A 13,283-nucleotide genomic window follows, 5' to 3' on the forward strand; every position below is an offset into this window, starting at 1 on the left:
CTGAGGCAAAAAAGTCATCGAGTACCTCGATCTTCTCCACGTCCTTTGGCACTACATCCCCTACCCCCTGAGAGCAGCAGGCCCAAATTTGCCTGATTCTTTCTTTTATTGCCAGTGTATTCATAAAGGCTCTTGTTTCCCTTCATAACCCTGGCTAGTTTCAATTCCAGCTGAGCTTGGCTTTCCCAATTCCATCCTTGCATGCTTGGGAGATTCCTGCTGGGTAGCCCATCCTTGCTTCCATGTTCCAAACCTTCACTTTTTGTGCTTGAGTTGAGGCAGAGGTTGCCTATTCAGCCAAATTGGCTCTCTGCCATGCCTGCTGGATTTCTAGCTAACTAGAACAGACTGTTCTTGTGCTATGAACATGTCATCTTTGAAGACCAACCCACTCTTCTACCCTCCACAGCACCTCCCCACAGGATCCTGCCTGTGAGTTCTCTGAATAAGCCATAGTCTGTTCTCCTGAAGTCCAAGGTCTGCTATTTTCCTTCCTCAGTTCTCTCAGGGTCTTAAATTCCAGCATCTCACGGTTGCCTCAGCCAAGGCTGCCACAGACTTTGTCATCCCTGGCCAGTTCTTTTGTGTTTGTGAGTAATAGATTAGACTGCCTCCCTGATTGGGCTTGTTGCTCACTTGGGTCAAAAGAAATGTTCTTGATGGTCAGGCATCTCCTGGATTGCTTGTAGCCTGCCAGGTTGCTCTTCATGAATATGTAGGAATGGTTGAACTATTTATTAGATGTTTGTTATTATTAACTCCCCATCTTTAATGTCATACTGAATTAACTGTATCTCTGATCCTTTTTTTTCCTGTATTCAGATCTGAGATCCCCTTTAATGCCTTTCTTGGGATCAAATTGCACAGTTTTTGACCCTGAACAGGAATCTCGCAATATATACCTCTACTCATCTCTGAATATAAGCATCCACAGCTTTTGATAGAATTTCATGCTCTTCCCTGGTAGAGGTCTTGCTGCCGCCAACCTGTTTTGCTTTGTTTTGTTCTTCCTCTAAGCATGTGTAGGGGCGGTGTCAAATCTCGTCACGCTTAAGAAAGATTACCTCCAGTATTATGGATTCCATTCATTGCTCCCGTTATCTTCTGTCCTTGTAATAAGAATAGATTTTTAAAATGCATTTAGCCAGGAATGCATTCACCAGCGTGCTACATTTACAAAATTAAAGAGTCTAGGACCTTGCATGTTTTTAGAATTTGTCAGTTTCACTGATTTCCCTTACAGATCCCCACAATTGCCAACAAGAAAAATACTGAGAGACAGAGCTTATCTGCAGAATGTTGCACCAGAGGATACTTGAACAGAGCATTGTAGACCTAATTTTAAAAAGTGTAGAACTACACGTGCAGTGAACACTAAAAAGCACTTTGAGATGGCCAACAGTTACATAGACATAGGTAAACTTGAATTAGTATTTCATGTGGAATGAATGAGTGGATCTGAAGTCATATCCTTGCATAATCTGAAGTTGTACACAAAGGTTACTGAGTTATATTCCTTGACATTTGACTGCTGTTGAACCCTCCAGGTGTGTAGGAGCGAGTTGCATCTGCAGTGCTTTTGTGTGTAACAGGTACTTCACACTCCTGCGTTATCAGTGGAGTGTCAGTGGATCCTGGCAGCACAGCAGGTGGCAATGAATAATTGTCTGAAAATTCAAGATAGGCATCTCTGGTTCTTTTCATTACCAGTCTTCCTGTAAGCTTGTGAGTGATTATTAGAGGTGTGAAACGGCAGTCGGCAAAATCTAGAAGACATTTCAGTTGTTATGGCTAAAGGTAGATGGTTAATAATGTCCAAACAATAATGAAAGGAGATATTAATAGTGACTGCAGATTTCAAGAATTACCAAGAAGGCTCTGAACATGTAAATAAAAATAGCTTATATTGACTCTAAATGAAAAATATTAGAGAAAATTCTTGTATTCTGTTAATACATGCATTATCACAACTTTGCTTTGATTTGTTTTAGATGAGAAGATTGTGGAAAAAATACGAGCTTTACAGATGAAAGCTGAAGACTATGATGTTGTTAAGGTGATTGGAAGAGGGGCTTTTGGAGAAGTGCAGCTGGTAAGAATGTAATGATTTAATGATTAGACAGATTATGGCTCCAGCCAAAACCTTTCCCAGTCTTGCATGCTTTATATCTAAAAATGCATTCTTGTAAAGAATAAGTGTCATTTTCATTGTATCGTGAGGTCATTTCTGTGCATAGTAAACAGTACATCAGAGTTTAAAACATGATGGATTGGAAGGGAAGGACTTGGGAAACAGTTTGCTATCCTTTGATCAAAATGGAAAAGGCAGTTCATGGCAATTCCAAATTTTTTTAGCTGCAAGCATCACTGTATAATAATATCTGAAACCTTCCTATGAAAGAGCAAGCTAATAGTGCAACAAAAAAAAATTTTTTTTTGCTCCTATAATTGTTATGTTTTCATTGTATTTAACTGATATGACTAATGCAAGATTTTTTTTTTTAAGACTCTCTTCTTAACATTGTCCACTCAACATTGTATCCGATATAACATCTAATGTAGGAATGGGATTACTTTTAAAATTTATGTTGCAGAGAAATTCTATTTAAAAAAAAAAATCAAAATACAAAAAGTAGCTTAGAATATCACTTAGCATAGTCTGCTTTTCATTTAATTTTGATTTTTCCTGGACTTCCAAGTGGCAAGATCTTAGCGCAGAAGTGCTTATAGGAAGTTCACAGCGTATAACGGCAATAAATTTATTATCCATTTATAAAATTACTTGTTTTTTCCTTATTAGTATTGGGGGAAAAAACACCCTGACTAGCCTAACACTTTTTGTGTGACTCATGGGTAATTTGCAAATTTAGATGTGATTCATGTGGCAGTTAACATTTAATCAGCAATTTTTATTCATTTATGTTGTTTTTTAAGGCAACTTCACCCAAGAGTGGCAAGATGAGAATGTAGCTCCCTCTTGCCTGTTTCTTTCTGGGTCACTTCCACTTTGTTATTATCCAGAAGAATTTATGAAGTATCGAGAGGAGTATTGTCAAAGATCCCCATTTTCAAACAAGACTTTAAAGAATTAATATGTATCTTTATACGCTTTTATATCCTTGCTGGCAAGAGATTAAAAACAAAGCTAAAACTTTGAGCAGAACCTTTCTTATTTGAGAAGGAGCTGCTGCAGGGAACTTTATAGGAAAGCAGTCTACTCTTTGTCTTTTCACTGACAGTCACGTCAAATGGTTTGTTTTAAAGTCTTCTGTTAGGCATTTTTATCATTAGATATGTATACACACTTATAGTAGCTAATAGAGATGCTCCTTTTTCATGCGCTTGCATGGGAAGCCAGTGAAAAATCAAGTTATAAGGAGCAGACTTCCTTGTCTATTTGTTGGGGGGAGGGAGGGGAGGCAGAGAGATGAAAAAGAGAAGATCCCAATAACAGAAGTCATGTGTGTTTTTTGGATGTCACACCGACATATTTGCTGGAAGCATCCAAGATAATTGTATTTCTAATATGCTTCAAAAATCAAAATACATTGTTTTCATATGTGTATTTCTAAGAACTTAAGGGTTTTTCTAAATAATTTTCATTTTCTTTTTAACATTTCATTTCAAATATAAGTTTTTAATTTGTTCTGGTTTAGAATGGAAACTTTTTTCCTTAATTCACTGTGTTATGCACAGTTTAAATTCTAAAGCAGAGATGATTTTTCACAGTGTATGTACTGCAATTAGGTAGTTTGAAGGGTCTGAAGACAAACTTTTCTTCTCGTTTGCCTCATAATTATAATGTAATAGTAAAATGCATAGTAACTTGTTCATATAATGGTGGTTTTGGGGGTTTTTTGTTGTTCTGGGGTTTTTTATTGTTTAAATAAGCCCTTCAAGCCCCAAAATAAAAAAAGCTAAGAATGCTTGCTATTGGAAGGGAACTTATGTGTGTTCATACAGAGCTCTTCTGTACTTCATGCCAATTTAAAAGAACACTCTTTTTCTGGAATGTAAAAATGTAAGTAGGAATCATAATGTTATGCAGTCTTACAGCTAACAAACAGGGGGTTAATAAATACAACTGTAGATCTGAACTAATATTAGCTGGTGATGAGGGCATACATACCTAGATTTTTTGCCTCACAAGGTATGATACGAGTTTAAACTATTGAGCTAAGCTGTATCTATTTCGACTCCATTCAGATGTTACTACCACAGTTGCAGATGATGGATTTGCAGTAATCAAAATATTTTGCAACACATTCTGTGATCAAAATAGAAATTTGCTTCAGTAGGGGCTAAACGCAGAAAGAACCATAAATAAAACATGATTAAATACACGGGTTAAATGCATGAATGTCATGTTGTCAGTGTGTGCCGCTGTGTGTAAATATTTGTAGCACAAATATTTGTTAAATATGTGTAATAGTTAAATATAACAAGCAAAAAAATTAATATGTTAATATACAGCATAAAATTGTCAGCTATGCCCTCCTTCATTTAAATTTGTTTTGCCCAAGCTTTCTGCTCCAGTATAGAATTTTCTTGTGAAAGAAGTGGTGTGGAGAGATCAGCTTTCCAGATTCTAGCAAGAAAGGAAAACACATTCTCTACTGTTGTATCTTACAGCCAGATTTTTTAAAAAGCCTTGCTTCCCCCCCCCCCCCCCCCCCCCCCCAATTAAAAAATTCAGTCCAGTAAAGAGAGATCAGATGACTCTGGTCTGACCATCTGACTTTGGTGGAAAAACAATTTCCTTATAACTCCAGAAGTATTAAACTCTTCTCTTGAGCTCTGGCCTCTGGCTTTCCTGGGTCTGTAGTGACAGGGAAAACTAAGAAAATAATTGCCAGCTGCCAGATAGCTGCTTCTCTTACACAGTGCCATGAATAAAAGTGACTGATGTCTAGGGCAGACAGAAAAATTGAGTTATGGTGCTTAATATGTTACTTGTGGTTTATTCAGAAACAGTAATTTATGAAAGCACTTCCTGAGTACCTCTTGTTTGTTTTCACTTGAGGAAAAATCCTCTTGATTTGAAATGGAAACATATCCTCAGTTCCTTCTCCCAGGTCTAATCACAAAGTACTCTAATGTTGCAGTGACACAGCAGACTGACTTGATCATGTACTGGAATAGAAAACTAAAGCAAGGCTAAGTCTTTCTTGTATTTGGATAGTAAAGGATGGTCTGGGTGACAGTCTTTACTATGGGATTTCTCAGTGTTGCAAGCCAGCGGTTGTCATGGCCTATGTAAACAGGTGCTGGTTTAGTTTTTTCCATTAAGTGCTTTGTTTATTAGGTTTAGTTTCCCAGCCACTGCTGATATACGCTTCTGTAGTAATGCAAATTAAAGCAGTCGTGGTCTATTACCTGAAAATTTGTCAGGACATGAACTTTGGTACCCTATCTGTAGTAATTTCTTACTGTTCTATTAAGTATTTTAGCGTTTTTGTAATTATTTCAAACTTCAGAGTTAATTTCACAACTCCACTCTAGGATCTTCATTTTCTTTTCTCATAAAAGAGGTGGTACCATTATCAATACTACATACTCAATCTGATAACTTCAAATGAATATATTATTTTCTTTGCCTACAGATTGTCTTCTGATGTGAATGCTGTAGAAATTACGGATGCATTTTGTGTGTACTTGTTTCTTGAAACTCTTAGATTGATGAAGCAGAGTAGAGGGAAATTCTTATTTCTTAATGCATTTTCATAAATTTCTTAATGCATTTTCATGAGTTAAACGAGGCCATGTTACTCAGCACTGATGGCACGAAGGGATTTTCCTGCCTATTTTGAGAGTTACTCTGGTGAGCTGCAGTTTAAATTTGGCAGTTCATTTAAACGGTTGGAAGAAACTGAAACATCATGACAATTTAATACATGAATAATCTGCTATATGAGCCAATATATGTATGTAAAAATATATCTCTGGGTAAAGAGCACAGTGGTTAGCAGCTAAATAGGCTGTCTTCAGGGGCCATGGTGGTGATACAAGGAGTAATATCACTGGTGGGTCTGTTCACCTGAAAGGCATGCCAAGACGCACTTAGTCTTTGGGTGTGCCAGCGTGCTAGTTGTTGCTTTGGTTCCTTGATTTTTGTACAGAGAATAAACCTATCTTGAAGTTTTCTCAAGAAATTATTTAGCCAACTAATAACCTATTGACACTACCTTAGAGAGGTGCACAGGCTGTGATTTCTGGTCCCCCTACCCCTGTTTACTTGGCTTCTCCTATGCATGAGCTTGCTTCAGGCTGTGCTGACTTTCTGAGATTTTTTTTTCTGAACTAGTGGGAGACAATTATTCTTGTAAATCAAGGCAGCTGTACTAACTACACCCAGGCAAGAGTACACAGTGATTTCGGGAACTGTAAACTACTAAATACATTGCAGAGCTTTATGTGGACTTTCACAGAAAATGCATCTTCAATTAAACAATATCTTTTTGAGGATGCTGGTCTTTGTGTTTCTTCTGGTTTTGAGCAGGATTCCAAAAGCTCTACTTTACGGACTATAGGTTGTGGTGTACCACCAAGTCTTTGTAAATAATCCTATGTGGGGTTAGTAAATGGGAGGAGGTAGTTTTCAAAATCCTTTTTTAGGACACCTTCACTAGCTGGTTATTGTTAATGTCTTAAAATATACATGGTTATAGAGTTGTTAATACATGCAGATAATGTGTTTCTGTTTTCATGTTTGGTTGGAGTTTTTTGATCTAGCTATACCAAAAGGTTGTTGGTTAGTGTTAAACTATGCAAGATACTAATCCTAAAACTGTTGTACCTATATCTTGAGAGCAAAAAGCCCCAATTTCAAGAACAGTAAGTTCATAAATAATCCTGTTTCTGTTCATGTTCTCACTCTTTTCCAAGATTTCCATCCCCACCCCCACCGCCCTGCCACCTGATGCTTCTCCTATTTCTAGAGATCATTCTGGTTGGCTTCAGCAACATTAATGTTTACAGCTCCTCAGGAGCAGGAGACTCATGCTCCCGTATTTGTAGACCAAATAGGTGCCTCTCTGAAGCTTTGTGCTGCAGACATGATGGACCCAAAACATTTACAGCTGTTCAGGAAAAGAGCCTATTAAACATTCTTTCAAGTAGCATAATTAGACTTGGGCATTGTGTAGAACTAAGAGGCTGGGGGATATGGTTTGTTTTACTAAATGTGAGGTTTTTAAATGCACCAGAAAATTGTAACTGTTTGGTTCTGATTTCACAAATTAGTCCATTGATTTTTTTTATTTTAATGTGAAGAAAATATGCAGAAACTTAAGATGCAGTTAATTTCTTTTTCTTCTGCTGACTCAGACATCTTGCAGCTGTATACTTCTCGCCTTGACTTCTGCAAGGAACACTCAGGAATGTTAAAGAACTGGTCCTTTAGTACTTGTTTCATAAAGTAGCATAAATCTAACGTCATTTCATTAACAGAATAATGACTTTACAGTCTGTACTTTAAAGATTATGTTTCATGTCCGTATTCAGATGAAGTTTTCAAAAATATTTTCAGATTTTGTCATAAAAGCTTTAATTTTGGTTTTCCAACAAGATTTATGTTATTAATTTTACACCATTTAAAGTGAGTTTAAGAACTACTTAAGAAAAGAAATAGCAAATTTTTTTTGGTGAAAAATAAAAATTGGAAGAGGCTGAAGTGGACTGCTTGCAGAATTTCTAACATGAATGAACACAATGGATAGATGGTGTTCAGAATGAGAAAACATAAGCAGAGTTCTATTTTATTTCACCTTACACAATGGAACTTTTGAAGGGGGAATAGACAAGCATTTCCTTTTCCTTCTGTAAACAGAATAATTTCATCTTTGTTTTTTAGTGTTCTGAGCGATTTGAAGTAGTCACGTTCACTCAGAAAATGTTAAGACCAGTCCAGTTCTTTAGAGAAAGATGGTACTTTGCGCATTCTGAGTTTTGGGTCGGGTTTTTTGGGTGGGTTTCTTTTGTTTGTTGTGTTTTGGGTTTGGGTTTTTTTAGCAGTTTCAATTTGAGTAAGCAGACTACTGGAGTCAGCTCTCATCTTTATGCTCATAGCCATAGTGAGGAAGAACATATGCTTGTATCGGTGCATCTTCAACAGAACAGCTACCTCCTAACAGCTCCCGCAGCCCTGAAGCATGTCCTTCTCGTGGCCCTGCAGCTTCTCATCTGGGGACGTAGCAGCAGCTGCAGCAGTTGGCCAGGCTCTGGCATATCTTCCTTCATTTGGCACCCTTCTTGTTCCACTCCTGCTTTGTTTTTTTCGAGCAGCTGTTAGGTTTTTCTTTCCAGGTTTAGAAGTTCTCAAACCCTTTCTGTGTAGAAAATTGGGTATATGAAGACCTGGAGGCATTGCATCCCAAAAAGCAGTTTGCACATAGGAGAAACATACTATGCCGGTATTTGGTTTTTTTACAAGGCATTTTAAAAAAAGTTGTTTCTCTTCTTTCTCAACCAACAGGTTCGCCATAAAATGACACAGAAGGTTTATGCGATGAAGCTACTTAGTAAATTTGAAATGATCAAGAGATCAGATTCAGCCTTTTTCTGGGAAGAAAGAGATATCATGGCCTTCGCCAACAGTCCGTGGGTGGTTCAGGTAAGGAAGATATGTCAGAGTAAAATAATAATAATAAAGCCATGAATCTTTCCCAGTCTTGAACTGGTTTTGAATTTACATCTAAACTCAAATCATGGTTTAGGTTCAGGTTTTACTTTTTAAAAATACATATTTACAGCAATTTCAATGAGTTTTGCGCATTTTGCTGTGTTAGAAAGTAGATTAACTTACGTTTTAGTCACTACAAATGCATCATAAACCAGAATTAAACAGATATTTGAAATATCCACATAATCATTTGGAGTAATAGGGAGGTTACCTATCCAACTAAGAAAAATTCTGTATAGAAATGTAGAAACAAATGTCAACATTATTTCTAGTCTTTCCTCGTGATACAGTCGGTTGATCACAGGCAATTAGTATTAAGAGTGCTTTAAGTAGTTACTGACTTTGCAGCTGCGATTTGTTAGGTGGATGAGTGTACATTCCTGGTCTCCTGCAAGACAGGAGGTTGTAGCAGTGGTTTGCTTGAAACCATCTTCTGTTTAGTGGTCAGTTACTGCATCTCAGCTCAGAAGTAATATCCAAGTAATGGAGAGTTGCCTTCTTCAGCTGGTCTTGAAGACCATTGCTTGCAGCTGTCTCATGACATGTGTCATCATCATCATGTTTGTAATATGAATTATGCCTTTGGGAAGAAATAGTACTGAATATTGCAATTTGTTCTGAGTGGTAAATTACACCAATTAATAAAACGAGTAGTGAAAGCATATGCTTAGAGAAATTGTTAGTACTTCATTTTGTTAAATAATTAATACTTTTAAATGTTCTCACATACATTGCCATGCTTCTGTATATTTAATAAGTAAAGACTGGCTTTAAGCTTTCCATATATTCTTCATAACACTTCATGTATGCAAGAAATGTTTTACAAGGTTTTTTTTATTTAGATGTTTTGCTCTTCTGAGCATATTGTGTTCTTGCCTATATTCAGCAGAAACGCTTAACCACATAGATCAATTTTTATTTAGTTGTTTGTTTTTGTTCTAATGACAGTAGTTGTCTGGAATTATTTTTATTTTTCACATGCAGTTGAAAGTAACGAGAAATGTATGACAGTCAGTTTTCAAAGGAAAATGTAGCAAGCATGATATAAATGTGTGTGTGTTTGTAAATAGCAAATGAATTCAAGTGTATTTGCAATTGTGCCTTCTATGATGAAGTGTATTAGTGTGCTATATTTAGGTAATGTGGTCCAGTGGGAAAGGACATCGAGCTGGTTTTAAGAAAATGTAGGTCCTGTTCTTAGCTAGAAACTGGGACAGATTACACTGCTTCTCTCTGCCTTCTTTTTTATGTGAAAAACAAGTGAAGCTAGAGCTCTAGATAATTTTGATTTTTTTGTTGTTGTTAAATTAAATCCTTTGAGGACAATAACGAAAGTGCTGTATAAAGGCATAGTGTTGTTATTTATTATTGTGTTATATTAATATCTTTACATGTGAGAATACAGAGACTCTGTATAGATTTTAATTTAGATTTTAATGACCAAATGCATTATCATATTGTATATACTATCCATTTGTGAAAACAAATACAGTGCAATATATATGTATTAAAATGTGTATTTATAATATAGGTCTTCCGTCACTAATAAACAATAAATCTTAATCTAAAGGTCAAATCTCCTTAATAATGTTCCTGCCTTTCATGGTTCCTCATCCTCTGCAAACTCCCTGCTTTTGATTTCCTCCTTTCCACACATCTTCTTTTTCAATTGCCTTTGAATTTTGTGTGGATAACTTAAAGATGTGAATTATTTTAGTTTTTAATGTAAAGGAGAAGTATTCCCTGAGAAATAAGGTGAGAGACTTTCAGAGACTTTTTCACACCAGTCATTGAACAGTTGATAGTAATGCTTTTTGCTGGTTTGGGCCATTTTCAGATCTGGTGATCGCTGGGTGAAATCTCTAAAACTTCAGCACTCTAGGTCTGAAATACATTTTAAAGAGACTAAACTTACTATCATGCCAGTAGGAAACATACTAGCTGCAACCCATACAAGACTGTTATTTTCTTAAGGATAATTTCTTTGCATTGTGTTATAGTTGTCTTCAGGAACTTTTTTTTTTTCCTTTCTTACTTCAATATACATGTTGTTTTAGGGCAAAATCAGTAGTGACAAGTGTTTTTGTAAATATGTACAGAGATAAGGAGATTTATAATATATAAAATTTAGAAACAGTCTAAGAGGCTATTCATTGTTGAGCTATTTTCAGATCAGTACATGATGCTCCCTTTCTCAGATTTGATATTTTGCATTTTGACTCAGTGAAACTTCAGTAGCTCATACTATTAAAATAATCAGGAAATCTTTTTCACTTTCTTAAAAATGAAAATGAGGGTGTATTGAAGTTCAGTAAATTACAAGGTACTGTCATAATTAATAGAAAAAGTAGATTATCTGAATATAAAAAATATAGTTACTTTACATCATTTTTGAAAACATATGCTCAGGTTTAATGAATCTTCAAGATAAAGTGCTTTATTCTTTTTCCTAGCTGTCTCTGAAAAGTAATCGTGCTTTCTTCTTTTCCTTTTTTTTTAATATTGCAGCTATTTTGTGCCTTCCAAGATGACAAATACTTGTACATGGTAATGGAATACATGCCAGGTGGAGATCTTGTAAACCTTATGAGCAATTATGATGTGCCTGAGAAATGGGCCAAGTTCTATACAGCCGAAGTTGTTCTTGCTCTTGATGCAATTCACTCCATGGGCTTGATACACAGAGATGTGAAGCCTGACAATATGCTTTTAGATAAATATGGGCATCTGAAGCTGGCAGATTTTGGCACTTGCATGAAAATGGATGAAGTAAGTATGCAACTGAATAATTTATCATCTATAAAACTGTAATTCTAAGGTTATTTTCTTATGAATTATAATACCCAAAGGAATATTCATCAAATGGTCCACTTGGTTGGAAAGCTGTTCCTTGTCTCCTAGTTTTAAATACAAGGGTACTTTAAAATAGTGTAACCTTTTCTATAATAAACTGTTCTGGCACACGGAAGAAGGATGTAAACTTACTTTTTGTTATTTTTGAAAGCATGTCTGTTTATGAATTTCTAAGGTTCATTTTTTTGCCAAATGTCTGAAAAGCTTGAGACAACTCCTAGTTTCAACATGAGTAACCTTGGAACAGTTCATAAACTGACATTTTTCTGTAAATGAAATTATTTTATAGGCAAGATACAGTCCTAATTTTTTTTTTTTACTGTGTCTAATTGTTCTCATAGCATCCTCTAGTGGTCATTAAAATGAGGTCACAGTAAGGCAGCAGTGGTATGTGATATATTGATTAAAATTTGTGTTAGCTATTTGTCAAAATGTCATATATTTAATTGTCCAGATTTTACCATGTACAGACAAATATGCAGTTTTCTAATGAGACTGTATAAGAATATTTTATTTTTAACAGGATACTTTATATTATAAAAGGAGAGTTAAAAATAAAGCTACCTTTTCGAGTTTGCATTTTTAAAATCTTCCCTGAAAAACAAATGTTACGCTGTAATTTACACAATATATTCTTCCTGTGGAAAATTATAACAGATTCTAAAAAAACTGTGTGTGAATGCGTGTTATGATTTGCCTGGCTTTTGAAAGGTTTCTGTATTAATGTTGGCAAGGATGATCCTTCTAAGTTTATTTGCTTTAATGTGTTACATTTTTTTCTGTATTGTTTAGGCAGTGCTTGGTATAATCCCTGCAATCTACTTAATTTGCATTTGCATCATTAAGTTAATGTCTCTTCATCTGTACCTAGAACTACTGTCTCTTGTTAGGGTTTTTTTTCTTTCCCGTGACAATATATTAACTTCACTGAACAACTACAGCTGTTTATTGAGGTTCAGTAGCCTGATTAGTTCAGTAGTCTGATTAGTTTTGCTGATATTATAGTTGTTATTCTAAAGGCAGATAGATTGTTTACCTCCGCTTTGATGATTTGCTTGCCTGTATTTTAGGGGACAGCATTTACCTTAATTGAAAAAAAAAATCAGAAGTAGTACTTGATCTCTTAATTTAGTCCTTAAAAAAATTAATCTTGGTTTTGAGCCAATAGACTATAGGTCTTAAGGGAATCTGCTGTTCATCAGAAGAGACAATAAAAATATCATCAAAAAGTTCATAATATAAATCTACAAAAAAGGGTGATCCTTTATGCTATTTTAGGGATCCCAGAAATGGTGAACCTAAGCCTTTTTTTTTCCTTTTTTCTTTTCCATTGTTGTTGTTAAAGGAATGGAATACTAAAATGTGGTTGATCATATTATAAATGTGAGAAGTGCATGCACATTTCTCAAAGAGTTATAGTGAGCTCCAGTTTGCACTGGGCGTCATCAATGAACCAGTGATCTCGTAAAGAAGTTAATTTTTTTAACAGATTACATTTTAAGTTCTTCATGTTTCTCAGACTCAGTGGAATGGCAAAAATTTTTTATACAGGAAGCTTTAGAAGTTGAGAGGTTCTGGATTGTCTCCAAATCTCATGCTACTTCTTACAAAACATGAACACATCCCAGCTGTGTAAATATAATATTGGTGTTGGCAGGATGATTTCTAGAAAATATATGCTTACTGAATACTTATTTGTTTTTTCTGATTTGGAGTTCTTTTAGCAGTTGTGCACATTAGCATCTTACTT

General features: G+C 35.5%; 1 protein-coding gene across 3 annotated transcripts in view; it reads left to right on the forward strand.

The window, feature by feature from the left end:
* The window catches only part of ROCK2 (Rho associated coiled-coil containing protein kinase 2), a 109,758-nt gene that overhangs the window by 51,526 nt on the left and 44,949 nt on the right, over positions 1-13,283 (forward strand). For all 3 annotated transcript variants that reach the window (XM_052809458.1, XM_052809459.1, XM_052809460.1), the window contains exons 3-5: positions 1,992-2,092; positions 8,474-8,611; positions 11,189-11,449. In XM_052809458.1, coding sequence (XP_052665418.1) covers positions 1,992-2,092; positions 8,474-8,611; positions 11,189-11,449 — 500 coding nt within the window. The remainder of the gene's footprint in view (positions 1-1,991; positions 2,093-8,473; positions 8,612-11,188; positions 11,450-13,283) is intronic.

Source organism: Harpia harpyja, chromosome 15 (genome assembly GCF_026419915.1).
Source record: "Harpia harpyja isolate bHarHar1 chromosome 15, bHarHar1 primary haplotype, whole genome shotgun sequence".
In the NCBI taxonomy this organism is placed as follows: domain Eukaryota; kingdom Metazoa; phylum Chordata; class Aves; order Accipitriformes; family Accipitridae; genus Harpia; species Harpia harpyja.